Raw genomic sequence first — 19,967 nt, 5'->3', positions numbered from 1 at the left:
TAACTCTACTGGACTGGACTGGGCTTTTATCCTAATTGGAATTGAGTTAGTTTAAGCTTAAATAATTTGGTATTGTAAACTTACGATATTATTGGAGTCTAGAACGTTTAAAAGTATATATCAATGTTTTTATTTTATCCAAGTTTCATTAAATGTTTCCAAAATGCAATCTCTAAGAGAGTTCCATTGCTTACAACTACATGTATAGAATTATCTAAAATAATCAGATTTTCGTAATCTGCACCTATTTCTCATCTTCTGATTCTAAAGATAATTTAAATTATATTTAAATTCTATTTAGATTTTAACTTACTGCACTGTTCTACATAAACAAAGCTCTAAACTTACATCTAAGGTCTGACGTCAAATCTACAAAGTTGAGCTATAGCCATAAATAATGTATATATTGATAACAATCGATTGCATCTAAATATGTAAAAGCTACCTACTATTAAAAAATATACCCTTGTGAACGATCAAATTTATTATTATTATTTTTGGAAATTGGACAGCAGTATGAATTATATGTATGTATAGCTACATCGATATGCCTGCAGGGGTATCCGAATGTCGGCAGGCCGAACTCATTTAATATACGAATAAAAGCTGACGTGCAATATTTATGTGAGAGCCGAAAGAAACATCGATATTTGAATACAAACGTGCAGATTACAGTATATAGATAGGGATAAACAATTATTAAAAACGCAAAGAATATTTATTAAAAGCATTTAAGCAAAGATTGAAGAACAAGAAATCATAACAAACGGTTCAAAGAACTAAAATTAATTGCTGAGTTCCATGAAATCTTTCCAGTGCTGCCAATTATTTAGATTAAGGAGAGAATACTTCGAAACGAGAAGAAACGCATTCAAAACTCATTTGAAATTAATAAGAATCTTTACGCACTTTTTTCCAAAGTTATTAATTTAATAATTTATTAACAATTTATTTATATAATTTTTTTTTTTACTACTGCTAAAATTCTTTTTAAAAAATATGACAGCTTCTCGGACAAGGGATTTCAAGCTCAAAAAGTTTATTTATTTATTCATATATTTTTTTTTAACTTTTGGAATTCAATCCCTTAAACGCCAATCGATTTTAACTCGACTCTAAGTGTGCTAAAAAAGGCTAAATTGGCAGCACTGATGCCTAAATCTGACTTTGGTTCATTGGTAACCAAAACTAAACCTCGAAATGGGCGTGGTTCGCTTGTGCATTGAAGAGGCGGTGAGCGGTGCTTGGGTTTTGGTGGTTTTATATTGGTGGTTTTGGTTTAGGTGGTTCGCCGCTTGGTGGTTTTTAGCATACAAAAATTTGCCACTTACCACGATATTGCTTAACACAAGAACAACAACAACAATTGCCTGCACTTCGATTATCATATAGATCTAGATCTTATAAATATAGATATAGATCCTCCATTCTTAGGGCTTACAAAACTTGCAAATTGAGTACAAAAAATTGTTGTGCGCTGCTCAACTGATTAGCTATACATATGTATGTATGTATGCATATATAGAGAGTTTTATATAGAGATATATAATTTATTTATTCAGGTATTCGTTTCAATTGCCATGTTAGGTTTTATTAAGAGTCTTACACATTGTAGTTGTGGTAATTGTATTTGTGAGTGATTTGTTGTGAATTGAATTAGTTTCATATTCGTTTTTATTTGCTTTGTTTTTTAGATTTTTTGTTTTTTGTTTTTATTTGTTTTTTTTTTTTTTTTTTCATCTTTAGTTAAGTTGGTTGTTTGGTTGGTTGGTTTGTTGGTTGGTTGGTTGGTTGGTTTGCTTTAGTACATACGAAAGACTTCATAGGGCGCAGGCGGTACACTGTAGTTAGTTTCGAAACGGGTTATGTAAATAAACAAATGCAGAAATGCAACAATTTGTAAATCATAAATAAAACACACACGTATGTTAGATAAACGAAAATGATCGTTGAGAGACATTCAAGGGCTGATCTGTATGTATTTAGATTGATGTAGAGATGAGGCTTGTGTAACTGCAACTGGTTCAGTTTGATTGTTGGGTTCGCAACACTAAGACATAGATTGAGTAGGATTTAGTTTGAGTTCGAGTTGTAGAGAGAAAGAGAGAGTAAACATTGCATACAAAATACTTTAGTTGAAAAGTTTCTCTACTTATATAGGTATATGTATATCATTAGTTAATATATTGAATATATAGAAGACATGCGATTTGGTTAAGGCAGCAAAAAAGAATAAATTTACACTGAGAGACACATATACATCGATATTTTGTATATGTATGTATGTATGCTTAAAATATACATGAGCAACGATTGTGAATTGGCCATTTAATAGAGTTGCCACCTCTTCATACTTCTAACCCTTCCTGCCCCTGTCCTCCCTCTCCTCTGCAGATATTACTTAATTACACTCGCCTCTGGTATGCATAATGTTTCGAGCTGCTATCTCGGCTAAAACATTACCATATTTACCTTTGGCAGACACGCACACACACACACGCACACACAGTCACACTCACACGGGAAAACGGATAAGTGCAGAGGTGAAACACACATACACACACACGCACATATAGTACTAATACACATAACATACGACGCCATTTTTTGTTGTTTGTGCTCTCATTTTGCATTATGTAGTTTTTCTTTCCTGCTCAACTCTGTTTTTGGTTTGTTTGTTTTAGGCTGTTGTGATATAGATATATATGTACATATATATACATATATTTGTATGCGTGTGTGTGCATGAATGTGACATGTGTTATTCCTCATTAACCTGAAATGAGCTAGACCTACGCCAGCTGCAGGCGTAGAGAAACAAAAAAAAAAAAAAAAAAAAAAAAAAAAAAAAAAAAGCATCGAATTCTTAAAATTTTTTGTTCTATATATTTTTAGACAGCAGAAATATTATTTGAAAAAATGTTAAGCCTTATAATCTACAAACGGAAAAAATAATATTAACAAGGCAAATTTGAATTCATTTAAAGAATTTAACATAGAAGCAAATATTTGTATTATTAATTTACTTAGGACTCTCAAGTATTTAAATAAAATAATTTATGCAAATAAATATGTCTCTTCATGCAGGCTGAACAAATTTGAAACGCTAAGCTGAATACTTTATGTCTAAAATGATGTTCTGATAGACTCTAAATATATCCTATAGTTTATTTTGCATATACGCTCTCTATATCAGAGATGACTCAATCTCAGCTGGCAGCCTTTGTGTGCGCGTGTATGTGTGTGTGTGTGTGTAGGTGTGAGTGAGCTGCATTGCTATGCTATTGATAAGGCCTAGGAGAGCGGCTTGGGATACTCACCCAGTGCGTCGATCATGCGGCGTCGAAGGCGGCGTACAGGGCGAACTCGCCGCGCTGAACGAGCTGCCCAGCGAGGCGCATTGGCGCTTCTTGACAGCATGCAGCAAATTCAATGTGGAACGGCTAAGACTCGGCTTGATTGTCTGGAAGGGATGAAATATACATATAAAATACAAATAAAATATATAAATTATAGGCTCGTTCGTTTCGTTCTCTGTCGTTTTACTTACACTGAAACAAGGACCACGTAGCTCGCGTAAATCGATGCTACGAAATAGATCGCATAGGACTAGGTCCTCGACGGAGGGGCAAACGCCGCTGGGCGGCTCAAAGATAAGACCTAATATTTCCAGAACCTGTTGACGCAATGAAATGCAAAAATTTAGCAATCGCTCCACCGCAGCGGCTAAATTGCGGATGATTGATTACCTGGCCGATTTGTGGATAGTGCTGCAGCTCCATTTCGAGCACCCGCATGGACGGCTTCGGAGTGGTCATTTCCTGACCGGTGCACATTTCATAGAGCAGGTGGCCAAAGCACACGATGTCGACATTCTCGATTTCCGTTACGGAGCGAGACCACATGACGGCGTTGTTGCGCGAGTTGAGACCCAGTAGACCGTTCTCCAGGCCCGACAGCCTGAAAGGCGAGGCGAAACGAAACTTTCAGCCACCACAAAAGAGATTGCATAATTGCGGAACGCTTGCCACGCCCTCTGTCCCTCTGTCCGTCTGTCCGTCCGTCCCTCTGCCCACGGCTGCTTCACGCCCCCCGCCTAATATGAATGCTAAGTGCCATTAAGCTTGTTTTCTCCGCAGTGGATGGCCAACACATGGCGACAACTTCTATGACTCAAATAGCTATGTTTGTGTTTGTGTTTGTCTTGCGCCCATCAAACGTAATATGTGAGCATTACATTATGTTTATGCTTTGAGCGAAGAGCAAGAGTCGGAGATGCCCGATGCTAGGAGAACTCTAGTCCAAGCGCTCTTTTGTGTTGTCTTCTCTCTCTTCATATGCTAATCGAAATCTGTCGTATGGCATCTCGACTAGAGACTCAGTTTTTATAACGAAGCCAAATCAGCTCTCTGGCTGTCAAGGCAGTAGATTACCAAATGCAGTTGCTGCTGGTTCCTCCTCCTCTTGAGCCTTAACTTAAGAGTTCTTCAAAATAATGTTTAAACCTTAATGTAAATGAAATACATACATTTATTTATATTATATATTGCCTTCTCCTGTTTTTCTGACCACTTTTTCGGTTTACACAAATCGTGATGAGTAATTCAAGCCTAAGAATACATTAGCCACATTGGGCCAGCTCAAATCGCATATAGCCAACCTTATTTAGCTGCTTAGCATTCAGATTGGCAATTCGAACTTTGAAATTGAATCGATTACCTTTTGGCATTTGCATACGCACAAAACTCGCCAAGCCACGCCCTAGCCACGCCCAAATATTTTAGCCCTTGAACGAACACTGCAAAAAGTTGGAACTCTTTTTTTTTTTTTTTCTGTTGAGTGTTTTTGTGCCCCGCGCGTTGGGTGGAAGGTGCTAATGTGCAGCCGTGTGCACGGCTTGTCGCTTGCCATGAATGGCATGGAAAATGTTTTGGTTCGTAGAGCCCCACGAATGCAGCTCACGAGCGAAAAAATTGCATAAAACTGCATTGAATGGCTTTTGATTCGCCGAAGCGAAGGAATTAGTCAGCTGAGTGCTCACCTGGCCGCTCCGTTCTGTAGAATGACGTTGCCGCTATGCAGGTGGCCGTGCAGCGGGAAGCCGCGCTCCTTCAGGAAGAGCAGCGCCTCTAGGATCTGACGGCCCAGGCGCTGCACCTGGCTGACGGGCAGGCCGTTCGGCTTGCGCGTGTACTTACGCGCCCAGGGCTCATTCCATTGGGCCTGGTAGATATCGGGAGACAATTCGTATCAGTGCTCAAGAAAGAGAAGGAGGGGAGTGCGGCTCACCTTAAATATGAGATCCTTGAGGCTGCCGCGCGAGTTGAAGGGCGTGACCAGGCAGGCGTAGCTGTGCGAGCTGTTGCGCAAGAATCCGAGGTCCAGCACCGGATAGATGTACGGATGGTGCAGAGATCCGAGCAGCTCCATCAGTATTTCGCGCGCGCACTCGTCGGGCGGCAGATCCTCGAGGGCCACGCAGTCCGCTGGGAGCGGCAGCAGCGTCAGCAAACGATCTGTGCGCACCTGTTGCAGAAGGGGAAGTTGGGGGGGAGGAGTTAGTCAGCGCGTCTAATGGGATCGATTGAGGTGCCACTCACCGAAGCATCATTGACCAGAAACCAGTTCTTGGCATGCCGCGAGCCAATCTCGTCCAGATGTGCAATCACCTCGTAGCGCCCATTGGCGCTCTGTATCCACTCCTGCGTGGCGTTCAGTGCTCGCTCCCTTTGTGCTCGCTCCCTGGGACTGCGCTCCACAATGCCATTGCCGCTGTCGAGCGCTGAGTACTGATACTTGATGTTGGGTCTGCAAGATGTGGGCCACAATTTAGTCACTTCGATCTGAGCTCTGTTCGCTTAGCTTTCGTTTGAGCGCATACAGAAAGGAATTCAAACTATGGAAATTCAAATAGGAACTAGAACTAGTCATACTTTCACATTCATGATATGCCGATTATATACAGACGTAAGCGCTCGTAGCAGTGATTATTTCCTTGGTTATATAGCTAGAGAATTCAGCTGAAGCGCCCATCCCAATTCGTAGTCGCCCTAATCTTAATTAAGATCAGCCGCCTGTGGCGAATCGCGAATCAGAGCAGATAGTAAAGTACATGGCATGAATGTCGCATCAAATGCTTTCGCTTTCGCTTTCGTGTTGTCGAGCAATTTTGTAGCATTTCACTTGGCCACGAAGCATTATCACATGCCACAGCCACAGCCACAGCCACAGAGCAGACCACAGATCGCATGCCATGACAATTGTGACAGAGTTTGCCGAGTGAGGGCGGCGGAGGGGAGAGCAGTCGGTTTTGGCACGCCATTGACATGCAAAGCGCATCCGCATTCAAATTGAACGCCGAAACACTGTGAGAACTTGTTGAAAAATAATTTCCACTAGGGAAAGTTGGCAAACAAACGGAAACTTGCTGAACAAAGAAAAAAAGGGCTGCCCAGATGTTCTGGCTAAGGGGAGGCAGAGGCGAAGGCGAGGGCAAGGCCTGCCTGCACAATGGCGCAGCGGAAACGGAAGCAAGAGTTTACCGTGTTCATTTTTTTATATCTTTATTATATGTTTATTTTTAAGGAATATACAGACAAAAAGAGGGCCTGATTGACTGACTGACTGACTGACGGACTGACTGACTGAGTGAATTTTGGCCAAGTGGTGGCAAATGCAAATGCAAAGTGGATAAACTGAAAAACGAAAGCGTGTCAAAAGAGAAAGCAAATTGCAGTGTCTCGAGACTCGAGACTCGAGTCTCGAGTCGCTGCGGCTTAATTGTGTGGCAAAGAGGCTGAAAGAGAAGTGACGGATGCGAAAAAGAAAGTCTGTTAACGAAACACAAACTGGATTCAAGTGCCACCACCTACCCACCCGCCCACACTCACACAGACCCACAGAGGTGCCCAGACTGGGGGCGAGCTCATAAACAAACACTTAGGGGCCACTCAATCAAAACAGAGCGAAGGTTAAGCACATCCTCGGGTTAAGTTTAGCATGTGTTTGAAAATTTAATAAGGCAACGGAGAGTGCGACTGTGGCAGAGCCGCAACAAAGCCGTGTGTCATAAAACTTGGTCAAGAGACTTGCTTCGCGGCTCACTCGTGCGGCTAACGCGCCGTATACGCAATCTGCGTATTTGTAGCCCCAAAACAACGTTGAGCGGGAAAGTATAAAAACCATAGCAAGGCCTGACGAAACACAGCATTCATAACAAATTGACACACACACACATACTCATACACTCATACGCACACACACACACACACACACACACACAGTTGTTGTTGGTAAATGTCTTTGGCCAACGTTGCGTATGCTTCATATTTAAATTGCAGCGCTTTCAGCTGTGCACTTTATAGTTTGTTGTGCTCTTCTTGCAGATGTTAAGTGCCACAGCCTTGAATGCAACTGTGTGGCATATATATGTATATGTAGGTGAATATATGATATACACATACATGTATGCATTCATATTTTAGATATGCGCTGTTTGTGTTTATTTAAGCCAATTAAAGCTAAAATGTTGCTCTCAGCTTGAGGCTTTTCGCTTGATGGAGTATTATCTAGAGGAAGATTCAATGAAAAAGTCGTGGCTCTTGCAGTTGATCATCTGCTGGAAAAACTTTAAACATTGGAATATATTAATAAATCTAGAAAATTGTTAAAAGAAGAGCACAAACAAATAGTCCAGCTGAGTTCACGTTCTGTTTTCGGCTCCGTAATTAACGTGCTCGAGTGTGAAGATTTTGTATTGCATACTTAGCAGGGCAGGGCCTTTCCATACGTATGTAAGTGGGCGTGTGGACGCGGTTCGATGCTCGTTAGGGACCCACTCCAAGACACACCCACACGCACACACACATGTGTCGAAAAATCGCGAAAATAGATGCTTTCCACTTACACACGCGAACTGTAGCTTACGCTCGCTTGCACATTCATCACACGGCTCAGCACGCAGCACACAGGTACACAGATACACACACATGCACAGAGAGAGAGACACACAAAGGTATTCCGAAACACGCACACGCCCACACACACACTTACACATACACACACATCTGGGAGGAGGGCTTTCATCAATGCGCGAGGCTTTCACTTTCCGAGTGAAATTTTCCAAGTTGATAATTTAATTTGCAATTTTTGTGCCTGCTTCTAATTTAAGCAGGTGCAAAACCTTGACAACTTTTACCTGTGCAGTGCTGCCAGCCCTCTGCTTCTGCCTGGCAGCATATGGCACGCCGAATGCATTTTATCATCACATTTAATTTCTATAAAAAGCGAAATTTCTGTGGCCCCGAGTCTTTTGTCCTCCTGCCCTTTCATGGCAGGGATGTGAAAGCAATGCGAGTTTCGAGTGGATTCTCTGTCTAATTTTTTACAATGTTCGGGAAAGTTGATTTATGCATTATGAAATTCACAGCAGATAGCGAAATTTCAAGTTCATGAATTATTCTGGGAATCCACTTGAAACGATTCCAGTTAATTTCGATTTTCTTTTTTTCTCATTCTGCCGGATGCCTTGTGGGGCAGCTGTGCTGTATTCACGTTCAAAATCAAGTTCAAAATTGTGAAGTGTTTTATTTTTTACGTTTTGCTGGTTTAAATTGTGGTTTCTGTGCACTAGAACTACGTGAAAGCATTGCGAACGCCATTAGCCGCTAATTATTTAGCATGCAAAGTGCTTCAGCTACAACAACAAAAAGCGATCGTAACAAAAAGATAAACTGAACGAGAACAAGAACAAGAAATAGAATCGAAATTGAAATTGAAATTGAAATAGAAATTGAAATTGAAACTAAAGCAAATGCACTTGAAATATCTGAAGAAGAAAAAATTGCCAAAAGAGCAAACGATAAAGAAAAACGAAAAGAAAATTGTAAGCGAAGTATGCCAATTGTATGTTAAATATATATATAGAGTATTGGTATGTCGTATAGTATGTAAATACAATGAGTTGAGTTGAGTTGAGTTGAGTTTTGAGTCTCTTTTTGGTTGGAAATTAGTTGTTGTTGGTTAGTTGGTTGGTTGGGAGGGAAGTTAGAAATAATATAGTACATATAAATAGAATATGCAACCTGGTTGTTAGTACTGAATCTATAGTATCTCTACTTCCGGTTTCCGCTGGCATCGATTTGCTAAAAAAGAGCCTAGCAAGATTGTCTAACCTCGCGCTAACCAGTGGCGATTTCTCCGAGTGCTCGGATTGATCTGAGTTATCTTGCTCCGAGCTGGCCGACCGGTTGCTGCAAATAGAAGCACGCGAAAAATAACGTACCAGAAAGAATTTTGAGCAAATTTAAGCCAAACATTTCGAAACAAACAAAAATATGCAATAAATGTGAGTTGGATTTTGATATTGTTTCGCTCCTTTGTAATTGTTGTGAATAAAATATTTAATTTTGATTTTGAATAAGCATCAATGTAGATTATAAGCTAAAACTAGGAATATAAACACAAATATGAGAAATCAGATGTTTCCCAGAGTTGAAAATAAAATTAAAACAAAATTAAAATTGAATATCTTTCCCTTTTTTTCTTTCATAATTGTGTTTACAGTTTGAAGAAGCTTCGTTATAGACTATATAAACTAAAACTAGTATAATTAACATTGATGAGAAACCTGTGCATTTACTGTGTGGCGTACATTTTTTTCTTGATTTTCTTTTTTCTTTTTTTTTTTTTTTTTGTATTTTTGGCGAACAGTTGTGCACACGTCCCATCTCAAGAAATTGTGGACTCTGCTCTAGTTGTGTGAGTGTTTGACTCGTATGTGATCTGGGACAGTGCCTGTGGTCAGTTGACGTACTCACCTACTGTAGATCTGTCGTCGATTGGCAGCTGTCAGCGCTGAGACATCGAACTCAATTGCCGAATTGGAGCGCTTCAATCCGTTCGCCTTGTGCAGCTTCTTCATAATGTGTTTTACTTTCCTAAAAGCGATTCGAGTTCGATATGATGTGTGAAATGTGAACAAAAACGGTCTTTCTTTTCTTATTTTTTCATTCTTTTTAAGTGTCGGAAAAGCAAAGAAACTGAGGAAAAACTTAGTTTTACTGAGGAACTTTCGATTGGGATATAAATTTGCTAGCCTTTGCGTAAATTTCATAAAATTATGAGAGTTGCCATAATTTCTAAAAAAGAGGAAACTTTGAATCAGGTATTGGGCATCATTCATGACGAAAAATGGGTACAAAATCTTCAGGGGGGAAAATTGTAAAATGTATAATTAACAACACTAAACTATTACAAAAGTAGAAAATCTTTGATCTAAGTAATAGTAATAAATAATCTAATAAAAATTGAGAAAAACAGAGCTTGAAAAATATGAATGACTTGAATGTACTCCACTGGGTCGTAAAAAAAAACGGTGCTAGCTAATGCAATGCTGTTTATATTGTATAAAATGTAGAAAATTCTGAATATATTCTAAAGTTCATTCCTGTCCTTTCATTAATTTAATAATTAAAAATTCTTAAATTACTAGACTTTAAATTCAAATCAGATTATATTTTAGGATTTAATCCAAGCAAAGCTTCGACTTTGCCTTTGCGACACTTCTTTTAGTTGAATTATTCTTATTCATTATTTTTATTCATTTTTTTTTTTTTTAAATTGGGTTTTTATCTGTTGTCGTTGGGGAAACTCACTTTTCCGGCACCGGCGGCCTGACGAACGGATCGTGTCCCGTTACGGCGCTGGCGCGGTTATCGAGCCGCTGCTGCTGCGCAGCTTTGTTGAATTTGAACATGGTGAAGGACTTCTTGGCGCTGGCTACTTCACAGACGCGCACGATGATCTTGCGGCTGCTCTTGAAGACCGTGTTCAGCGTCTTGTAGACGAGTATGGAGACGGACTTGGAGGCGTGCGTTTGGTGGTTGTGGTTGTGGTGGAGGTGCGGATGCGAGTGCTGGTGCTGCTCGCCGTTTGGCTGTAATTGGGGCAGTGGATTGGGCAGGGACTGCTGCTGCTTCAGTTGATGCACTGCAGCATGCGTCGACGACGACGTCGATGATTGTGATCGGGTGATGACTTTCTGTACTGCGGGCTGTACGGGCTTCGGGTGCTGGTAGTGCTGCTGCTGTTGCTGCTGCTGTAGCTGCTGTAGCTGCTGGCGGTGCTGCTGCTGTTGCCGGTGGCAGCTGATGATGAGCTCCTGCTCCTGGCTTTGGAGCGCTGGCGGCGCGACGGTTTCGCTGCAAGTGTCCTATTATCGACAAGGATGGATGCACAAATCGATAATCGATAACAAATTGTGTGTGGTTGTTGTTTGTTTTGTTTTGTAGTAGTAGATGTTGTTGTTGTTGTTGTTGTTGTTGGTAGTTTGGAACGAAAAGTTGAGTTGCGAAAAGAAATGGAAAGACATATGCAATAACAGTTTAATAAATAAGTTTTCTCAAACTTCTTACAATAAAAAACACAGCAACAGAAGGGAATTATACAAAATAACGAAACTGAGTTAAGCGTTAAGAAAATCAAAGATTTCTGCATTTGGCATTTGCATTTGCATTCGAGGTGTCGCTCCACCTATTTGACGTCACATTTAGCACACTTCAATTGTACTGCAATTGATTAGGTCTGCTTGTGTGTGTGTGTGTGAGTGTGTGGGTGTGGGTGTGCGTGTGTACGTGTGAACGTGTGAAATAAAGTGTTTGTCGTAAACGAAATATATTTTGCTTGCGTTCAACTATGGGAATATGACATTCACAATAAGCATTTGACAAGGCCTTCCGCTTGTGTACGCCATTTGAAACCAAAAACTGCATTTCGGCAACTCAAACAAAAATGTTCAAATTTTCACAATTTTGTAAAGCCATAAAAATAAAGGAGAAGGCAAATAATAATAACATGCGAAAATCGTAAATTTTTATCAACTAAACTAATTATTTGCAGCCAATATTTTTTTTTTTTTTTTTTTTGCATATTTGCATAAATATATATTTAGTTGTATACAAAAAAGCGAGTCGATTGCTAAAACTTGCGTGTAGAACTAAATCTGTGTAGTGTAGTGTGAAAACACAGCCAATTGCTAAATTATTGAACTTTTTTTGTGAATTTTTGCGTTTCAAATAAAAATTGTTGAAGACATTTGTTCGATTTGATGCACTTTTGTGGTTTGCTCGACTAGTTTAAAGGTTTGTTTGAATATTGCAATTTTGGCTTTGGCATTTGGCGTTTTGGCTTCAAGCAAATTGCGAATTTACCTACCGATCGCTCAAGCAACAAAGTTTGCAATAGTCCAATGCACGATGCCTATATCTGCAGTTCGATTACAATGTTATATATTATATAGTGAAAACAGTTTCGGTTGATTGCATAAATTAATATAGAGAATTGGTCAAGTTTCACTCTGGTGTTTAGTTATTACAAGTGAGAGAGAGAGAGAGTGCGAGACTCGTTAGATATCACTCGTTAGATATCGCGAAATCGGAGAATTAACTTAATTGAAATTGATTTGAGGAGTCTTCTGAGAGCATTCACTTTCTGTGCAGGTTCCATTCAAGTGTAAGGGATTAGCTTCGAGAACAACAGAAAATATCTATTCAAGATCTTTTGACTTCGTCGCTCTTCAGTTGATCTTCAAGTCAGCTCTATACAAAGAGTGCTTAGGCTTATAGAATATCATTTTACGCATTCGTCTGCTCACATGTAACTGCATACATACTCATATGTCTACTCCTACACACCCACTTACACTCACACGCTCACATGCATAAACCAATTGTTTAGTTTAGGTGGGAAGGATGACGTGTGAAAAGTAAGCGCATTTGCAGCTAAAAGCAAAACTGTGGGGCTTTTGCTGAATGCCATGGCGACACGGTCAAAAATCCTTCGTAGTGAAAAGCCACAGCAACAGAAATAATTGCAACAGCTATTGCAACAGTAACTGTAACTGTAATGGTAACGGCAACGGCAACAGCAACGGCAACACAGTGACAGGAACTTTTAATGGACGTTTAAATAAATCATACGCCCCGTTTACCGCACCCACCCAGACCTGTAAGTGTGCGTGTGTGTGTGTGTGACATTGAGCTCCATATGCCCCAAAGCGGCCCATGGCCTGACCCCACGCCATGTGCCTTGCACGTGTCTTAGCCCGAGGCATTCTTCGCCATTTGCCTAATTGTCTAATTCTAATTTTACGCTTTACATTTTATTTGCGTTGTTGTTGTTGCCAGTTGTTGTTGCAGTTGATTTAATCGTATTCCCTTTCAAAAACAAAACATTCAGGCCACTCACTCGCCCTCTGCCTCTGCTGCCTTGTATATGCATGCGGCTTATCTAATCAGGCGTGCGAAGTGCTCGACAATTGCACTGCCTTTGGCCTTTGCTGGCTTTTTTGAAGCTTATTGATTTTCTTGTGTGCTTTCTTTTGGCCCGTCTTAGTGCCCGCTCTTGTCTTGCCATGGGGTCAAGTGGGAAGAGGCACGAGAGAGAGTGAGCCGGAGAGGGGGCAGGCAGGCCGACAGGCCGGTAGGCAAATCAATTTCTATTTGCCAGTCCCATCCCCCATCCTCTCGCACCCTCTTCATACTGTTGTAATTGCTCATATTGCATGGCTGGGGGAGTCAAAGGCAAAGGTTGTGTCAAGATATACGAGTTTATAGCCATTACGATTATTGCATTATCCTGTCACTTCGTTGTACTATTGCAAATTAAATTGTCAATTTGCTTCTGGCACGGAATGGCAACAAAAAGAAGCGCAAATAAAAACGCGATTCGCAGGCCGCGGAGCGGGAAATGGAAAATTAACGAGCGTTTTATATATCATAATACGCTGGCGTCCCGTTAGAATGCGAATTATTTACAATTATTTACTATCGAACATCGGCGGGTCTAATACTCCCTTGGCATGGAACCAAGAGAGCTTAGCGGCATTAAGAAACTGTTGGCCTTAGTCACATATCGATGTTCAAAAATAGCGAGAGCTCATATGGCCGATAAAGTTGTCTGTGCAGGTGTTTTGTTTACCTAATGACAGCCATTTATATATATAGAAACATACATTCACTGGCTAACGGAAAGACGTGCTAACTTCACACTGGACTTGGGCAAAAGTTATTTTCTTTTGTGGGCGACCTGTCAGAGTTTCCTGATTCCCCTCTACTCCACTCTGCCCAGAGGGGCTGCAACTTATATATCATTCATTCGAGATGCGCTGCGCATTCTTCTTTGTCTCTCAACCTCGAAAACACTTTGCATTATTAAAACTTGAAGCCAACTTCTGACAGCCAGCGAAAGCGTCAAAGGCCAAAAATTCAATTGCACATCAAATTTAACGATAGTTGGTCGAGCTGTGGGCAAGGGCAGACAAACTCTCATTTGCCAGGGCGGTGATTAGCTGCGAACGCAATTTGGCTTAATAGAGAAACACCCGACACATCAAGATTAGCACCTGCGCGTCCTTTGAATATTCGGCCCGCTCAGAGCTGCACGTCGAAGGATCGCATCAGTATGGAAGCTGTCATTGTCGGACGGGAGAGCAGCGCGAGTATCGAGGCTAACTTCTTGGTTCCACTTTACTTTACCGAACGGGGCGTCGCCTTCAGTCTTCACTCTTCAATTTGTCGCTCTATAAACACGAACACGTGAAAATTCAACCGGAGCTAAACAAAAACGCGGCCACGCGGCTCGTTGGGTCGTCTGTTAATGAAGCTAAATTTCGAACATCGTTTCGGTTAAAGCGCAAAAGTATGAAAAATTCTTTATTCCAGTCTGCCTGACTACTACTACTACTGCTAAGAGTGTGCATGTGTGTGTGTACGATATGTTTGCGTGCCTCATATCAGAACAAGGTATCGTTGCCTCCGCTGGTTTCTTTGCTTTGGTATTGGCCCGTTCTGTCGGCCCCTTCTAACTGGATTATAAAAATTGATTTTTAATTTTTATGACAATTTCCAAGCGACTCATGTTGCTCTCGCTACTGCTATTGCTCTCAGTCTCGGTCTCGGTCTCGCTCTTGCTCGTGCTCTTGCCATTTCCATTCCTATTCCCATTAGTGCCCCCTCCTGTTCGAGCATTTGAACTTGGTCTGCTCTTTGACGATGGTCTAATGATGTCCCATATATCATGACACTTTTCATAGTGGGGTAAAACAGTTTTAATTGCTTTGATCGATCGTGGCGATAGTGTGGGAGTCACCCAGATAAACAATCGGAAAAGTTTGACTTAACTGGCATTAGGAATACATTAGTTGTTAGTTAGTTAAAAGTTCGGCGTTGTCGAGGCTTACATTCAAGTGAAGTGACTCTGCTTCATTTGGCTTTTGCTCTCTTCATTTTACTTCTTATTTTCTTGAAGCAGAGAAATGTCCTGTAGAGCTCGTGTCTGCACCTTTTGTGTCAATCTTGCCCACTGTGCTTTGCCTTTCCACAAGCTGTGGGTGGCAATGAAACTCGCTCGTGACACATTAATCATGACCCGCTCAACGACTGTTTACCTCTGTTGACCATCGGCTTTGACCACGACTCCGCCTATATAGCCGCCACAGCCATAGTCATAGCCACAGCCACAGCACAGACACAGCCATAGCTATAGAGCCACACATGTTCACATTTTGGTCGCAGGACATTCGTTTGTATGCAAATATTTCAGTTTGTTTGTTTTTTGTTTTGTTGCTTCCTGTCTCTCTCCCTCTCCCTCTCTTCCTCTCGCTCGCTCCCTGTGTGTGCTCCATATGGAAATTGGAAAAGTTTTTACATACACAACTGTAGACATTTGTATATATGTATAAGCCGCGCTTGGCCTTTCACTTCGCGTGGAAGACACTTACAAACCGAATCGACATAAAAAGCCAGCCGATGGGAATCAAAAGCACACACGCAACACACCAACAGGCACGCAACACACTAAGGCACCGATGCCAGTTGCCAGTTGCCAGTTGCCAGTTGCCCGTTGCGCATTGTCCTTTTGTGCGTTTGTCCTTTAATAAAATTTTATGTATATATGTATGGGTGTGCTGTGTAGTGTAGTGTAGTGTTATGTTGTGCAGTGTAGGGACGAACTGGCGCCAACTATCGTAATAGGCCCCTCGGCGTCGCTCTTAGTGGTCACCAAACACAGCTCGTCCTGCCCCGCCCACCCCGCGCCGCACGCCTTGAATGTCAACTGCGTCATTCTTGCTCGGCCAGTTGCTTGCTTTTTGTTTTCTTTCTCGTGTTCATTTTCATTTTCATTTTCATTTTTTGAAAGAGGGCTGCGCCCTATGCCCACTTCCAGTGACCTTGTATCATTAACTTAATTGTTTCGCAGGCAGTCCAATTGCCGACTTGAATTATTCAGTTGGCTTTCTCTGTTCAGCCTTTGTCTTTCTAATGTCGACATCCCCTCCCCACTCCCCCAGTCCGACAGTCCCCCAGTCCCCCAGACCGCCCATCCAAGAGCTCGCTCATATCTTGGCTGTCTTTGAATGCCACGTGGACTGCAAAGTCGTATTCATAGACCTTCCACTTCCACCCACCACCCGCTACCCGCTACCCGCTACCCGCCTGCACGTTGTCTGCCCGTTTGCACTAGGCTCTTGGACTGTCACGTGCTGCGTGGCTTAGTGCTACAATATAATAATATATCTGAAAGACCAACAACCGTTTAGCTTTGGCAGGCCGTAAAAAATGCGTCGAATGGGTTGCTTGGCCGACCTAATTGGATAAGTCTCATCTGTTTTCGTTGCAAGCTCGTTGAGAATTCACATTTTGAATGGAAAGTAGATTGCAGCAATGACCAGAGACGTCTACATACCTGCATCGTCTTATCCAGTATGAAATGACAACGATTCCACCTAATATCAAACCTCCCAAGGCACACCAAAATAGGGTCTGAAAGAAAGCAAAGGTAATCGAATGATAAATGGTATTCATAGAAAGAGCTATAAGTGAATTGAATATGGTTAATGAAACACACTTTTTTGAATCTTATCTTAATTTAATTGATGTCAAAGGTCAAATGTCATGTTGGTCACTTGAAAGATTTGCGAACAATGGGGAACCGATAGAGGGATTAGCTGTAAAAGGTTTCAATCATTCGAGACATTTAAAGCTATCTCTCCCGTTGACCTTTGAGGCTGGGTCTCGTTTGGTCTGGTCTGGTTTGGTCAGATCATCAATTTGGCAGACGAAGATGTCAAATGCATTGGATTTTTGGGTCAGTGTGTGACATGGCCATAAAAATCAGTAGAAAGCTGTCGATTCACGTTGCCCAAGTCGGATGATTTATTAATTGAAGTTCGGCACCGACCGAGATAAAAATTTCTACCTCTCTCTGTTTCTCCCTCACTCTGTCTCTCTCTGTCGCCTCTCTTTCTCCCTGTTAATGGGATAAATTCGCACAAAAAGTTTGAAGCAGTTAATTAAGTGCATTGCCCTCTGAGAGCGCTCAGCTTCGGCTGTAATTTCCGTGAGGAGAGAGACGCATGTGCATGAGAAATGCAGTAAATGAAACCATAATGGCGGTCTGGCACTTGGCAGCATGTTACTCGGCAATTTGTGATTTTCCAACAATTTCAGCACAATAAAATCCTATCGTCGGCTGCCATTGTCTCTGCCATTTTGCTGGTCTAAGTTCATCTGAAAATGGCAGGCTGCCAGGCTAGATGAATGTGTGAAGGGAAGTGGCACGCTGAACGACGAGGGAGGAGCGGGCGAGGAGCAGGAGGTGGAACACGGGCAGGAGGAGACGTCAGCCTTTTTATTGCTGTGGGCTGCATTTTCACTTTGGCAAAGGAATTAGGAAAGACTGGAGCCGGGCGGGTAATCCTCTGTTTTACAATAAATTTCAATTAAAAGAAGATAAAATAAGACAAGAGGTTATTTACTTTCCAAGTAATATGAGGGAAGATTTGTATAACAGAAGAAGAGCCTTAGCTCGACTCATATTTTTGTTAGTTCGCAAATGTTTCAGACTACTCTCGCATACATATATAATCTATTGTGCTTTTCGAGAGCAGAGTTCAAGGCTATTGAAGTTACGGTACTTACAATCCAGTAGTGCGATTCAGTATGTTTGCTTGGATTCAGTTGCATCGCACGTTCCTTTCATTTATGCACGTCACAGTGGGTCAGCTGAAAAGTGAATTGGGAAGAGAAAAATGCTGATTAGAAAACAAATAATTTACTAATCAAATGATTTGGTTTTTAATAGGTGCACTTGCAGGGCTTTTTTAATTGAACTTGAAAAAGTTTTGTGCTCGTAGCTCTGCATAGTTGTTAGGTAAGAGGATTTCCAGGAAGTCTCTCTTATGTAGCTCGGAAGTATGCTAGCCAAATTAGTTTGGGCCAAGTTGCTGGGCCTACGTACTTGTTCGACTCATTAGATTTCATTGATTTGTTTTACCGAACATAATTGGCAAAGTGTGAGCTCGGGCTGCCATTGATTGAATGAGCCGACAGATTAGCTTCCTTCATCATATTTCAAGAGCACTTAATTTCGAGACGACCCTGCGGGGGCTGACGACGACGTCCAGCTGAGCGAGCCTATCGAAGTTGGCAGGCTGGTGGGTGCGGGAGTGGGCGTGGGCATGGGAGATTGTGATTTACGAGAACCTACTCAATAGAGTTTTTCAGTGCGCTTTGCCTGAGAAATTATCATAGCATAGCTCAGCATAGCCTACCCGGCCTGACAGGCCGAGCGGAGGAGGAGGAATGCCGGGGCTGTGGGGGAAGTTGCTGAATTTTTGATTTACTGAAATGGTTTCAGCTTGCTGTTTGGCATTTGCACACAACACGTGGGCTGCCAGCTGAGCAAATGGCAAACTGTTGATTTAGTCTCTGAAATGCCAGTCATGTAGACCCTCTCTCGGCTCTGTATCCCGGCGCATCGAGTGCTCGGCACGCGCCTGAACTTTGAACTTTTGAACAGTGGACACGTTGACGCTTCGCTGGAACACGACAGCCATGCAAGCTGTCAATCAGCCTCGCTCGCCCCGACTCTACACAGCCAGATGTGTGCAGAGATGTCAAAATGAACTCGAATTTACTTAATTCCATTTCCCCTCATAAGTTTCCTTAGGCAAATATATATATGTATATATGTATATGTGTATAAAGGTCAAATTAACAATCCAATTTCATGTAAACTGAAAGCAATTGACAATGAGCCGCGGCATTTGAATTGACAGCAAACGGCGCTCGAGTCGATGGCAAAAGCAACGAATTAACTTCCACGCGGGCCAGGCCAGGGCAGGCACATGCCATTCCCCAGGTGGCCATTTGCATCAAGTTGTAAACCGTTATTCACAGCCAAGCATAATGGATCGACGAGAAGGCGGCCAGCAGCGAGTGGGCGGGGCGTGTGAAAGGCATATGGCGCGAATTAACAAGTTTGCTTTATGAGCGAAAAGTGGCCTAATAAAAATGTCAATAATATGACATACACACACACACACAGACATGAACTGAGCTGCTTGGCACGCCAAGTATATTACTAATACGCCGCGTAAGCCGCACGTCTGCTGGAAAGTCGACTCTGTGGCAAGTGGCAAGTGGAAAGTGGCAAGTGCAGCTGACCAGCTGAAACTGTGCGCCACATTTGGCGCGTGTTGAGTGTGTGCGTTCATTTATCATCAGCTGGCTGTCATGTTGAGCCAGTCAGCGTGATTTGTCCCGCTGCCAGCTGAAGCAGCTTTGCCTTCGTCAGCCTCAAATATATATTTTGATGGCTATACTTTTGTGCATGTGTGCGTGTGTGTGGCAGACATTTGGTTGCGTGTTTCGTTCGTGGTTCGTTTCCCCCAAGTTGTGTGTGGCTGAAAGTTTTTGTCGTTGTCGTAGCAAACTGCTGAATTCCGTGCACTGTTAGCGCCACATTACGTTTAAACAATTAGTTAATTATATAAATTAACGCCGTCTTGATGTGCACTCATTTAATTTGGCATTAATTGTGCTTTATTAGGCTTGCGACATTCATTGAAATTGAGTTAAGTGCACCCTAAGAGGCCCATTTAATAAAGCCAACGGCGGCTTAAGCCG

General features: G+C 41.9%; 1 protein-coding gene across 9 annotated transcripts in view; it reads right to left on the bottom strand.

The window, feature by feature from the left end:
* The window catches only part of Slob (Slowpoke binding protein), a 35,303-nt gene that overhangs the window by 3,806 nt on the left and 11,530 nt on the right, over nucleotides 1–19,967 (bottom strand). For 3 of the 9 annotated variants that reach the window (XM_089463290.1, XM_018002903.2, XM_089463289.1), the window contains 8 exons: nucleotides 17,979–18,062; nucleotides 16,744–16,820; nucleotides 5,601–5,808; nucleotides 5,290–5,526; nucleotides 5,042–5,223; nucleotides 3,750–3,960; nucleotides 3,551–3,676; nucleotides 3,321–3,463 (listed from right to left, as the gene is read on the bottom strand). In XM_089463290.1, coding sequence (XP_089319416.1) covers nucleotides 3,321–3,463; nucleotides 3,551–3,676; nucleotides 3,750–3,960; nucleotides 5,042–5,223; nucleotides 5,290–5,526; nucleotides 5,601–5,808; nucleotides 16,744–16,820; nucleotides 17,979–18,023 — 1,229 coding nt within the window. In that variant the 5' untranslated portion in view covers nucleotides 18,024–18,062. Of the gene's footprint in view, nucleotides 1–1,529; nucleotides 1,842–3,320; nucleotides 3,464–3,550; nucleotides 3,677–3,749; nucleotides 3,961–5,041; nucleotides 5,224–5,289; nucleotides 5,527–5,600; nucleotides 5,809–9,083; nucleotides 9,252–9,818; nucleotides 9,939–10,655; nucleotides 11,213–12,213; nucleotides 12,259–16,743; nucleotides 16,821–17,978; nucleotides 18,063–19,967 lie in introns of those variants that run through there. The other 6 variants (XM_018002905.2, XM_018002899.2, XM_018002906.2 and 3 more) reach the window with 6 other exon arrangements.

The sequence above is a fragment of the Drosophila arizonae genome, chromosome 3, assembly GCF_054131065.1.
Source record: "Drosophila arizonae isolate 15081-1271.41 chromosome 3, UAZ_ARI_1.0, whole genome shotgun sequence".
Taxonomy (NCBI): domain Eukaryota; kingdom Metazoa; phylum Arthropoda; class Insecta; order Diptera; family Drosophilidae; genus Drosophila; species Drosophila arizonae.
Note: the sequence above shows the minus strand (reverse complement) of the source record. Positions and strands in the feature narration are given on the sequence as shown.